At 35.8% G+C, this 14,329-nt stretch overlaps 1 protein-coding gene across 1 annotated transcript in view; it reads right to left on the bottom strand.

Annotated features, from left to right (window-relative positions):
• The window catches only part of DCDC1 (doublecortin domain containing 1), a 283,783-nt gene that overhangs the window by 153,207 nt on the left and 116,247 nt on the right, over nt 1–14,329 (bottom strand). The window contains exon 9 of the mRNA XM_087921221.1: nt 9,325–9,417. Within this exon, the coding sequence (XP_087777347.1) occupies nt 9,325–9,417 (93 nt within the window). The remainder of the gene's footprint in view (nt 1–9,324; nt 9,418–14,329) is intronic.

Genomic DNA, 14,329 nt, shown 5'->3' with positions numbered 1-14,329 from the left:
TCTGGGTTGAATGAATTATACCTCCCTTGCCATCTGATTCATTTGACTTCTTTAAGTGTCACTCCATGATTACTACGCTAAGTCCTCATTGGGCACTTTATCTCATGATTGAGATAGTTTCTCATAGTTTCTAAAAATTGTTCTTTTGTATATTCTAACTCTCAGTGATCCATTACCAAATTCTCAGACAGAATATTCAGAATTATGAGCAAAAGATCACACAGAAAAGGTTTATGTACTACAGAAGCATTAGGTTCTAAGGAAGGGAATAAGAGGGTTATTATAGACTAAGCCTACTTTGCATGAATAAAATTATTTATCCTTCCAGCACATCTTGTCCCCTGAAATACATATAATGAAGTGTGATCTTGACCTATTTTTTAATCAAAATATACAATTGTATATAGTCTAGTTTTATAGTCTAGATTTGCCTGGATATTTGAGGCAGCTTACAAATTGAACAAGTGCATTAAAAATAAAATTGGTAAGTAAACCATAAATGACACAGTTCACACAATGTCTTAAGACAAAACATGGCTTAAAAACACAACAGATATGATCATCCATCCTATTAGGTTAAAACTAACAAACCACTTTACTGAGAGATGTGTAAATTTTAAGGGCAAATGCAATAACTCTGCCAAACAACATTTCATTCAACTCATCTCCCCATGAGTTTGGGGGTTAAGCTTTTATTAACAGGTAAATGAATGTAGGGACTGATTGTGGGCAATTACCATTATGGCTCAGTGGGAAAATGAGAAATTCCAGGGCTGCAACTTCCTTGTGTCTGGGGCCTAATTTTTTTATTTATTAATCAAATGTATATGTTTTTTGTTCACTAATCTACTACTTTATTTACTAAGCTACCACTTTATTTATTAATCAAATTTATATGCTGTGTTCAGCTCACCCAAAGCAACTCTGGGCATAGCAGAAGAAGCTTCTGGGAAAACACTACTTTGGATAAGACTCTCTGGCCTCTCCATTTTTCTCTCTGAGACTTCCATGAAAAAAAAAGCGGCAGAGCTTTTGTGTTGCTTTTTTGGCCTACTTTTTTGATCTACTAATCATTGGAATAAATCATTTAATTAGGTCTTTATCCATTTAATGAGACCATTGTTTAGCTTGCATTTTGCTATCTTCTCTAGTAACATTTCATAGATGATTTTGTTGAATGTTTTGTTGAAGTCCAGTGCAGTCTTATGATACAACTGAACTGATCAGTGCATCAACCAAGGTCAATCTGGTCTGGCAGAACTTGTTTTTGAAGAATACATGGTAGCTTCTGCAAAGCAATGCATTCTTTTCCAAATTCTCCCAAATTGCTTAATAATGTTTCAACCTTGTGCAAGTTCCAATATTAACCTAACCATTCTGTAATTGCCCAGCTCTTCTTTTTGTCCCCGTTTAAGGGGAAGAATATTTGCTTTGCTTCAATCTCATGACACTATACTCATCCTCCAAGATTTTTCAAAGGTCCTAAGACTGTAAGATGAATACATGAATTTTTACAAGACTCTTGGATTATCATTCTTATCTTGTGTCATAGTTTCTCCTTAAAACCATTTGAATAGTTTTCCTCCCAAATCACTTGTTAGAATCCTTTTCCAATGTCATCTCCAAACAGTGGACCCGTTCCTCCCTTTTTCTTCCTTTTACTATTGACATGACCAAAAAAAACCCTTTTGTTGCTTTTAGCTTCCATCACTAGTCTAAGACTTTCAAGCTAAGTGCTTTAGCTTTTCTGTCTTTCTTTTTGCAGATACTAGCTTTTATCTGTAATTCAATAATTGCAGGTATGCCTTCTGCATGATTATACCCCTTTTCCATTTTCTGTATAGGTCCCTTTTAATTCTTCATTCAGTTGAAATCACTTTACGCAGCCACAGAAGCTACCTAAGCAGCTTCTTACTCTCTTTTTTTCCTCACTGGAAAACTGTATGATTCAGCGGTTCCCAATCTTCCTATATTTCCTTTGACTGAAGGATTTCTGACCACGGGATCCTGCCTAATACTTCTCAAAATCTTTTGAAATTGGCTCTCCTGAAATTCAGTGTGCATATACAACTTTGCCCCAAATTAAATTTCAATTTTTAGCATTTTGAATCTCAAAATGATGTGATCACTCTTTCTCCCAGAGCTCCTACAGATTTTACCTTTTTGACCAGCTAATTAAAATCAGAGTCGGTCTAGCTATTTTCTTCTTCAGCCTTGTGGGAAATGAAACAGTAAGCAACAGTAATCACTAAGTTGTTTTTCAGATATTGAAGCTTTCTCTTATTACTGCTTTCTTCTGTGAAATTTCGGTGATCTAGCTCAGGACTCATTCTCTAGATTTTCTGCCTATCTTGACAGCCTATTATATACCCTCACACAATATCTTGATTGTTTCCCTTTCCTACTGTGCACATTAAGGAAGATAGAAGCCTTAACATTTAAGTTTGCAGAAAACCCCACACACAAATCAGTATTTAAATTTTGATTCTCACCACCCACTGGAGCACAAAATGGGAGTGATTAGAACTCTACACAACTGAGCTTAATTGCCTACCAGTAAAGAGGGAAAAGGAAAAGAACTAAAACATGTCAAGGGGTCCCTCAGAAGTTGTGGTTATCCTAACTGGACCTGTATCAAATCCAGAAAAAGATCCAACAGGTGCTCCTCCATTACAGACAAACAAGAGATCAACAAACCTAGCAACATTGTCATTCCATATGATGCAGGAATATCTGAAAAGCTCAGGAGAATTTTCAACCAATACAACATATATGTACCCTTTAAACCCAAGAATACACTATGGCAGAAGCTTGTCCACCCCAAGGATAAAACACCCAGACAAAAACTGAGCGATGTGCTATATGCAATACAATGCAGTAAGACATGTGCAGGTCTGTACATTGGTGAAACAAAACAATCACAGGTGCATAGCACAACATAAGAGATCAAACCCAACAGGATAAGATTCAGTTGTCCATCTGCATTTGAAAGACAAAAGTCACTCTTTTGAAGACAGCAAATTCTACCTTTTGGATAGAGAGGATCATTGATATGAAAGGGGTAAAAGAGTTATGTTAACATTGAACAGCATTCTCTCAACAGAGGGGAGGGTTCTGACACCACCTATCTCCCATCTACAAAGCAGCTCTCAACAGAGAGCACTAGGGACCAGATGACTACAAAGAAATACAAACTTTCATCCCCCACCCATCAGAACCTATCCTTCCATCCCCCACCACCCAGTCTCAATTGTCAGTACCTAACCTCCATCCTTCCACTACCACCCACCACTCCACTTCATCACAACCGATGAAGTTTCTTGGATGAGAAACAAAAAGTTTTGTTCTTCTTCAAGGAAAAAACAATCCAGCTGCCTCTTGAAAAAGCACTTTTGAGACAACTATGGCCTGGATGACTGAGAATCTCCAAAGACTTTTATGTTTTAGTTTACAAATCTGATCAAAATTTCAATTATTTGTCAGGTTCAAATCAGGCCATTGATTTTAGAAATCAAATAAGTACTGTAGTCAAATCATTGTTCCAGTTTTCTCTGACATTCCTTTGATTCTTAAATTATTTGTCCTGTTTCAATCCTGTAAATCTGACAACTCAGTCTTTATTTCAGAAATATCCTTTTGAGTCTTGCTTGTCTCTAAGTATTACTTGTGGCTATATTACAAGCTTTGCTGTCTACCTGAGCTATATCTGCTATTTGTCATGACATTTCCTTAAATTGTTTACTCATTTGCTCATATGTACCTGTCTAGTCTTCAGTTACTCCCACCACATCATACCATACTGTCTTTAATTCGTTTTGGAGTTGTTTTTTTATTTGTCCAATTATGTCCATAACAGATCTCTGTCCACTCTGTGAAGAGTGCTTTCTTCCTTTGTTGCTTTTTTTTTTGTTTTCTTGAACCTTTTTCAGGTCTTCCAAATAAGCTTTAATCCCTTTTCTTTATGTAGCAACTACTTCTTCAATATTTTGCTTAAATTATCTTACTACGTGATAAAACATTTCGTAAGATAAATCAACTATATTAGAAAAAATAGCTAGGTGGGGTAAAATCAGAGAGCTCAGCAGGCCATCTTTATCAGTGGCTGGCCACAAACCTCTGCTCCTCCTTCACATAAAATGCCTTTTCTCTCCTTTTATTTGTTTTATTTCTTTTAAATAAATTACACCTTTCTATGTTTGCATTTCCATTTATGACCTTCATTCTATTAAGTTTCAGTAATGCCTACCAAATTATATTCAAATTCATTCATTAAGACTTCTATTTCTTCCCATTATTTCCCCACATTCTGCAAATTTGAGAATCACTAGACTTCTTGGGCCACATAATTTAATGTTCTTTCCTTCTAGTCAACCTACGCATGCCTCCCAATTCTGTTCCTGGTACTTGACATCATGCCATCTTTTTCATGTCCTTCAGATTTCAGTTTAAAGCCTTCCACATGCAAAGATGCAAATAACCTTCCCAAAACATTCTTCCTGGCCCTCAGGAGACTTATCTATTATGTTCTTCTGCCTCTTCCTGGGCCATATCCTTCAACAAGAACTCTGAAGAAAACACCACTTGTATCCCCAGCTATTTCACCTTCCTTCATTAATCTCTTGAAACATCTTCATGATTCCATCATGTTCTGTCATTTGTTCCCATCATTATGTCATTTGATGAGGAGAAAGGGATGATTGTTAGAGTGCATAAAGTATCTTTGAAATATTTTCTTCATATCTGGAATCTTTGCCCCAGGAAGACAGCACATTTTTCTTGGTAAACTATCCAACTGAAAGATTACTACTTTGTCTCCTGCTCTCAAGAGGGAATCTCTGATCACCACTGCCTATTACTTGTTCCCTTTCAGGGCAGAGGCAGGAATGTTTACCTTTTCAGAGTTGTAGAGTTTTCTTCCTTACTTCCTGACATTTGTGGCAATGCTTTTAATCTAGGGGGTAATCAGAAGGGAGGCCCTGAAATCAATTCTGAAGGTTCAGAAAATAAGGGTTCTTTTATTTATAGACCAGAGTCTTTACGTCACATCTCTCCGTGTCTCTATTCCTTCCATTTTTATTTTATCTTCTGGAAGCCTTCTTGGTGTCATTTTCCCACATGTACTTTCTGTTTTAAATTGAAACATTTCTTATCTTCCCTCAAAAGTTGAGAGATGGGCCTTTAGTCAAGAGGCCAACCAGCCTGTTGCGTGTGGAGTCTCGTCATCTTTAGGAAGCAAAATTAAAATGGCAATCCTCTGTGGATCATGAGAGAAGTTGTCTAGGTCCCTGTTCCTCTGATGAACAATAAACCACAAAGAAAATTCTTCTCTCCAGACCTCCTTACCAGATGTGTGGTGAATCTCTCTGTTCTCCTGTCTATGAAGGTTCTCAGTCATCTCCCTGTTCTATTCCTTTTGTGAATTTATTCTTTGAAAGTTGCCTTTCTTATATGTCCTCTGAAGGTGCCTCAACTAGATCAGCTAAAAACAAAGCTCCAGTCATAGTAGGAAGTCAGCAGCTTTCAAGAAATAACTGGAGGAATCAGTCAGCACTGCATAGGAAACCATCAGTGGAAACTAATCTACAATCTCCACCCCTCTGCCCAGGTCTTTCTCATCCTCTTACATAACACCTCCCTTCTTCTCAGAGGGAGCTCCTCTGAAAACTTGTTAAGGATTCACTTATTTGTTTGCTCAGTAATCCTACTTTTTCATCCTTCAGTTGGCCACTTCTGATTATTTCTGCACTTAGGAATACCATTCTTCTTAGATTTATCTGGCCCCTGCTTTGACTATATTTCAGAGGACTGGCTTTCCTTCATAACCTGACTTTCCTCTCAAGTTTTGACTGCAGTGAGTAGAAGGTCCTCTGCATTTCTTTTGGCTGGTGGAATTGATTTTTCCTGGACATTTCCCATTTGTATTTTATCTGTATTATATTTATGTTTTTAAAGTAACCCACAGAAATTAAAGAGAGCCTCTTGAGAAGCCTCTTGAAATAAATAAAATAAATTACTTCTGTTTATAACCTTGTAAAATATATACTGTATTTATTAATAATCATATATATGAGAATAAAGAAGCTTTTTAAAAAATATAGAAGAAAAGCAATTTGGCATTTTTTCTAAAAATACCAAAATACAGGAGAATACTTTTTTAGGTTTTTCTCACTAAAGTGAAGGTTGTAATACAAAGAAGCATAAATAGTTTTTCTTATTGAAGTGACTAGTATAATTTTTAATAAAAACTATTATTTCCTTGATACTTATGGCTGCGTAACGTGGACTCTGAAAAAGGCAAATAGGAGAACAGTAGATGCCTTTGAATTGTGGTGCTGGATGTGACTATTATATATCCTATGGACTGCAAAAATAACAGGTCCTAGACCGAACCTCACCAAAAATATCACTTGAAGCCAAGACTGCCAAATAGAGGGAGTCATATTTTGGTCATGTCATAAGAGCTGACTTACTCAAAAAGCCAATCATACTAGGAGTGATCAGCAGAAAAAGGACAAGAAGTTGCCCTAGCACCCCACTGGCTGGACAGTATAAAGGATGATTCTGGGATGACCAGATGGATCTGAAGAATGTGGGGCGAGACAGAGGGGCATAGAGAGTGCTCATCCATAGAATGGCCAAGAGTCACACAACTGAATGACTGATGACAACAACATTTCTTTCCAGAATAAGGTAATATGCTTATCTACAAATTTTAAAAAGCATATATAGTGTGCACATCTAGTTCATTCCACCTTCTCAGACTGATACTCAAGCTTCTTTTGAGGAGTAGTTGCTATTGAAAGAGAAGGGCCTTGGAAATCTGTATTGACTGGATTTGAATGGTAGCTTAATGTGAAAATGTTCATCATGGTTCACGTTCAAGATCAGTGTGGTAAGGATGTAACTGCAGAACTTGTTTTAGATCTACTAACCTTTCATAAGATACCTACTGGGATAACTTATCAGAGGCATCCACATAAAGAAACAAAAAAACAAATCAGAGGAATCCTCTGTAGTTATTGTACCCCGATGTACCCCATATGCAATATCTTAATTAATTGTGGACCTTTAAGAAAAAAATTAGTACATTGCCGAAGATCAAAAGAGCACGGAAAAGGTAGTTATTAATAGCACCATAGCATTAGTAACACTTCCTAATCTTCTCTCTGAGAGAATAAGCTAGACTACTCTGTAAATCTGCATGAAGATAATGTTCCACTTTGCTTTATAGCAATTTTGCATTATTTCATTTGTAGAATATGCTGTCAAGTTCACAGCATGAAGCTTTGCAAAGAAAACCTTGATTTAATAGTTTTGCATTACAATATTTCCTGAACAATCTTATGATTAGCACACTATGTCTTGACACTGTAAACTGCAGCTTTTCTATGGAAATAAGAATTTAGTTAACATTTCCTTTAGTATAATAGTAGTAAATGAAAGCAAAAAGGAAGGAACCAAAACTATTAAATGTAGTGATTTAAAATACTGTAATTTGCTATACAGTTTTGATGAGTTTATTCAGTGTGAATTGTTAGGGACAATTTTTATAACCTTTTAAAATATTTAAATGTATGAAACAAACCTAAAGTACAGTGAGCAGAATTGGTTTTTCAAAGCAGCCTTTTCCTTATATTTAAAATCCTCATAGGTACAAGTAATCATCAATGTACAACACAATTGGGACCAGAATTTCTCTTGCTAAGTAAGACAGTTGTTAAGTAAGCTGTGCATGATTTAACAACCTTTTGTGCCACAGTTGTTAAGCAAATCATTGCAGTTGTTAAGTGAATCATGTGGTCATTAAGCAAGTCTGTCTTAACCCATTGACTTTGCTTGTTTGGAAGCCTGCTAGGAAAGCTACAAATAGGGATCATGTGATCCCAGGGTTCTGCAACCATTGTAAATACATGCCGATTGCCAAACACCTGAATTTTGATTAAGTGACTGTGAGGATGCTGCAACAGTTGTAAGGACAAGCACCAGCCATTAGTCATGTTTTTCAGTATTGTAACTTTGAATGGTTGTTAAATGAATCATTGTAAGGACTACCTGTTTTTCAGTGCTGTTGCTACACTTTGACTACAGCTATTTTGTCTTTATACTGACCACATCCACGGGCAGCTGAGCTGATTTCTTTCTGACTTGGCTGTCCAAAATCTCAAGCAAAGCTTGTTCCACTGTTGAATATAGGAGGTGGGCAATTTCCCTTTTTGTGGAAATGCTTTTCTTCATGATTTCCTACTTTAGCTGCACTGAATCCAGAGTGTCAATCTTTGCAGTTGGCTTTGAAGCCTTTTACAAACAGACCCCTTCCTTTCCCCCAATCACTACAAATTAATGTGGCAACTAGAGAGGAGAGGAGGTGCTTCCAATTTTTGCAGATTGTTATTTTGGGTTGGAAAATGCACAGGTTACCACTGATGATTCTCATGTGACTTCATTAACAATCATAAAGCTGCTGCAATGATGTTTGTGAACATGGCCTCATGGAAGTACCCTAAATAGTGAAACAGGAGTCAATAACACGACACAGCTACTAAAATTGCAAATGCAAGTATTGCCTGCCTCAATAAAGACATAATTTTCAAATCAGAAGAAGCACTGATCAGATCCCATCTCAGACTCTGTCTGTTTTTTTTGTTTTGTTTTTTTGGGGGGGTGGGGGTTACATTTTAAGAAAGTTTCAAAGAAACTGGAACAGCTGCCGAGAAAGGCGATGAAGATGAGTAAAGGGCTGCAAATTAAGTCTTACAAAAAGTGACTGAGAACATGGATAGATGGATGGATGGATGGATGGATAGATGGATGGTTGGATGGATGGATGGATGGATGGATGGAAAGACGGGCAAACAGATTTTACACTTTTATGCTTTGCATTCAAAAAGTCCATGTTCACTTTTTAACATATTCAGGTACTACTGTTAGTAAATATGAATGAAATCCTGTTGCCAGTCAGTGTAATTAATATTGCAATAATCTTAGTATAAGACAGGCTCCTATGTTTTTGACATTGTTTTCTTAATGCCTGACTGTCAGACTTTCAAGGTAGATCAGGCCAGGAAATAGAATTCAAGAAGACTAGAATTGTATTTTATTGACAAGTCTGGTGGTATCTTTTATGTCTCTCCTCTTTATGCCCCTGGGAGTTGCAGGGGAAGGGCTAGAGTGAAGTTCCCTGTACCTCTCTGAACTTAACACATTTCATAGAAGAGAATATATGTAATTCAAGGAATTACATATATGTAATTCAAGGAAAACACTTAGCAAAATAATAGCATCTTAAATCTATCTATATTTCATTTTAAAATAATTTTTACTTACTTTGTGTTGTTCTAAGAGTATTTCTTGCTTCTTCATTGACAAAATGCTCTTGTCTGTAATTTTCTCTTTCTGGCCATCAGTGGCACAATCCAGCTAAAATATGACAAATTATCTTCCATCAACTTTATTGAACCACATTCCACATTTCTCTATTTTCCTACATAAAGTAAAAGAAAGTCCTGACTACGAATTCTGTTATTTGATGCTGTATGAAAATTTAGTAAGTAAACTCTCAGATATATTCTTACATATGATTGATATGCCTCACAAAATGTACAGATTGACTAGGCCTACAAAATTTTAATCTTTGTCTGCATGCCTTTGAAAACCATATGTAGATGCCTGGATATCAGAGGTGGTATTCAGCAGGTTCTGACCAGTTCTAGAGAACTAGTAGCGGAAATTTTGAGTAGTTCAGAGAACCAGCAAATACTACCTCTGACTGGCCCCACCCACATCTATTCTCTGCTTCCCGAGTCCCAGCTGATTGGCTGGGTCTTCTTTTGTTGCAGAACTGGTAGTTAAAAATGTTGAATCCCACCACTGCTGGATATCTAGTGTAACATAGGAACTTACTAATATTTTCAAATTAGAAAAACATAGTGTTAATAGTAGCACTTCCAGGTATTAAAATCTAAAGAAGACAAGTCCCTTGTCTTCCTTTTTAAGACTCCATCCTCCCACCTTCTAGTTTTATTATTCTTTGCTAAAAAATATACATAGATCACTCATTAGAACTACATGAAACCATTATCTATCATTTCATGTAATATTATATCTAATATTACCACAAGAAACACAAGAATATAATATTACACCAAGAAATACAAGAAACATAGTATTATACACAGACAACATATAGTTGGTCCAATTGAATAAATATGCCTCATATGCTTCTGTTTCATAAGGTCCCCTAAAATGCAAAATAAAAAATAATAATGTACAAATAAGCTCGGGGGAGGGAGGGAGGGAGGGAGGGAGGGAGGAAGGAAGGAAGGAAATATATAATTTATGTGGGCAATTATATGCATTAAGATATATATGAGAATATGAAATATAAGATAGCTAAGCATATGATTACTATCATCTAGAACAGGGCTGTCAAATTCCTGGCCCATGGCCTGGATGCCTCATGTGCTGGCCACACCCACACCCTGTTTAGCAAAGGAGGGGAAAGTCTTGTGATGATGCCGTACACTGTGAATTTGATGCCCCTGATCTAGAACAATATAAACTCTATCCTTTCTTATACCTGCTCTGCATCATACATATGGATTGAGGCAGATTAAGATAATGAGATAAAAATGAGGAATTTTAGGATTGGAAATAGTTTCAACAGTAGCATATATATAATTACAGGTTGATTACTCCAAAGCCATAGCTTATACAACTATCTTCTAGTATCAATTTAGTTTTGTAAAAATTCCTAACGATTATCAGATGAGTGTTATCATTCATAATTAGGTTGGTAGATCTTTAAAACTGTTTCTGTTTTAATTTAAATGTTTACAAAAAGTGTAAATGCTGAATCGAGAAAATACATTTAATTTTTTAATCAATAGGATTTAAGCAATCTTATGTTTAGAATTTCAGTCAGTGTTACTAGAACTATAAAATTTTTATCAATTTCAGGACAGGGGAGCCTGGCTTGCTATAGTCCATGGAGCTGCGAAGAGTTGGACATGACTTAGCAACTAAAGAACAACTGTTTATACTAGTGGGAAATTCAACTATTTTTAAAAGAATTTTTAAATTTCCACATTTTTTAATAAATAGCTAGAGACAATGAACATACCTAATATTCCATCCTCCTCTTATTTTCACCACAACAGTCCTTTGGGGGTGGGGGGGTTAGACTGAGAGAGCGAGAGTGACTGGCCCAAGGTCACCCAGCTGGCTTTCCTGTCTAAGAACTAGACAGGACTAGAGCATAACTTAAGTCAGCACTTTAATCACTGAATCAAACTTGCTCCCTATCATGTATGCATGAATGCTATATTTATAACTATTAAAACTAAAGTACATAACTCCATGCATTTTAAACTGAATACTTTAATACAAAACTTTGTAATGTATGAATGGATTGCTAGATATTCCACAAACACAGCTCCAAAAACTTTGGATAACAGTATAATACAAAAGGAACACACTCACGCCCTCACTACAATGTGGCTAGTTCCACATTCCAATTCTAATTTATGTATCTCCCACTGAATGCCACTGAACATAAAATTGGATTGGATTCTTCCTAATATGCTAATTATTTTAAAATATCCATACAGACAATCATGTAGGATAAAACTTTTACGTAATTTAAATAATCATGAACAATGTTTTACAAGGAGATCAATACATTTCAGTTTCAATACTGTGACAATCAGTTTCTATAGGGATTGATTGAATTTCCCAGTAGCCTGTTGCAAAGGAAAAGAGTGGGACAAATTGCTTATTTTATATACAAAACATGGTGATAAAAGGCTAGCTGCAGGTATTTTCTGGAAAGTGCATTTTAATAAGGATCTATTTAATGTGAGTAGGAACAAATGGAGTAAAAGATGTTTGCATTATCAAGTTTGGTGGAAAAGCTCTGTCTCTTTATAACAACAAAATCAATCATTTATCCAGACTGTGGGGAGTCAAAGTTAGTTGCTGAAAAGAGATCCATATATAAAACAAGCCAATAACTCATTGTGTGTTATTGTTGGGCTGAAGAAGCCTGCTTTCAAAATGCTGGTCCTGCTTCTCTCCAAATGAATGTCACTGTATTCAGAGAGTGGGAGGGAAGCTTTTTGTTCCTGGCAACTCCCTACTGCCCTTTACTTCTGAATAGGAAAGAAATGTTGCTTTTCAGTGCCCCTAGAAGTTTGTGCCTTAAATAATGCATCACTTGGTGTTATACATATTAAAGGAAATGCCTTGTTCTCCTACATTATGTTTGTGTTCTAAGTTTTGCTGTTTACTTTCCTTAGAGAGATGACGTTCACATAGTGTGCTGTCCAGATAGTTTAGAGTTAATGGGATTTGGGATAGTTGGGATAGGACTTGTGAGCTGTCCCCTTAAGGGAATGCATCATGGTAAATGTAGTTAAGGTATCCGAGAAATGTAGTCCATGTCATGTGGCCACATATGTAACCCTGACTGGTCACTGAATTGACCCTTGGTGGGTTGGGGGAGGTTCCTTAACTCTTGCCTGAAGCCACCATACCATGTGGCTGCTTCAATCATCATGAGGTTGAGACTTTATTATCTTCCTGCACCACAATTCAGATATGCAAAGGATTGGACATTAAGAAGAACCTCATCATAAATGTGAGTTGACAGGATGCCTGATGAGCCAATAAAAAGACTTTGTGTGGATGCTTTGTGGAGTTGATCTATCTGCCTAGGTATAGTATAGTACAGTATTTGTACAGGACAGGCAGAATACAAAGGTTTATGTATCAAATCACAATTTTTGAAACTGCAAGACCATTTTAATTAGAGCATAATACCTTCCAATATTAAGATTTGAAGACCTAGATTTTAAATATTTATTCAAAATTATCAAAAGAGTTCAGCTGCTGGCAAATTGCATTCATTCACCTTTTCAAACACATACTTGAGCACACATGTTTCTCCTTCACTCTCTCTTGGATAAATTTTCCACTATTTATTCAGAAGAGGAAGGTTTTAGAAGATAAAAGTTGTAAAAAAATGAGAAAGACAGCATCTACTTAAAAGTTCTTTTTTTATACTGATATTAAGAATGCAACTTTTCCATATTCTGGGGTGGTAGAAAAAGTTTCCAGCCTTCCTCTCTATTTTTGAAGAATGCTACTATATTCCTGCTCAATATTTTCTTTTCTAAAAACTAAATATACCAAGCTCCTTTAATTAAGCTTCAGTCCCTCTTCTTTTGTATTTCCAGGAAAGTGATCTGTGTCATTTTTCTGTGACCTGTTTCACTTTACCTAAACCCCTCATGCCTACATATACCTCAAAAGGTTTCAGGCAATCTCAGAAGGACAAACACAATGGATTTTAATGCATTACAGTTGTTAATTGGTAAGGTACTGGTAATTTGTCTCACATATAACCTGAATTGCCCTCACCTTTCCCCTTCCACCTCACCCTAATTTAAATCCTATCTCTTTCTAGCCACTTTGTGCTTCAGATGAAATGAGCTGCAGCTCATGAAAGTTTATATCATTTCATAAAGTTTGCTAGCCGAAAAAGTTGCTACTGGACTCCTTTTCAATTTTTAGCTAGCACTGAAAATGATTCTTGAAATTGATTCATATTCATACAGTATTGTGAACTGTTACAACTACTATTCCATAATCCTTTTTATATATTGAATTCTTTTTCAAAATGACAAATCAGTAATTACTGATTGCTGCTTTAATATTTGTTCTATCATTTTCAGATTACATTTTAACCTATAAAGATCAGTCTGAAAGCTACTCCTGTCTCCCATAAGTTAAATACTGAATTTTGTATGTGTTCAGTCTGTCCATGACTTCTGCTTGAGTAAAGTTTCCGAGCCCAAAGTAAATCTACCTAATAAGTCCCCTTACTGCATCTTAACATTTAAACAAAAGTATGATTTGATTCTGAATAAGCAGCAAATATGTAAATCTTTATCTTTTAAATATGTTACTGTTCAATTCAATATGCGAGAATAATCCTGATAATGATCTTCCTTATTCCCTATTAAGAATAATTTTCCAAATTATTATAATCCAAAATTACAAATGGTACGTACTATTTGTAAATATAGATTTATTTATTTAGGAAATTTATTTGCCACCCATCTCTGGATACTAAAAAGTAGGTACAACCAATAAATATATGGTAACACCTCTATCTAAATACATATTTAAATCAGTTATACTTATTTCTGAGTAGGAAAGTATAGTATTTTACTGTGTAAAATGTATGAAGAAAGGCATTTCCTAGATCTATTTGCACTATAGGAGGGAGAAGGGCTCAGTATGATAACTATTGCAATTTTATCTCCTAGCT

The sequence above is a fragment of the Pseudonaja textilis genome, chromosome 1 (genome assembly GCF_049901715.1).
Source record: "Pseudonaja textilis isolate UNSWEBS1 chromosome 1, rPseTex1.2, whole genome shotgun sequence".
Lineage (NCBI taxonomy): Eukaryota > Metazoa > Chordata > Lepidosauria > Squamata > Elapidae > Pseudonaja > Pseudonaja textilis.
This window is presented reverse-complemented; position numbering and strand designations above follow the sequence as displayed.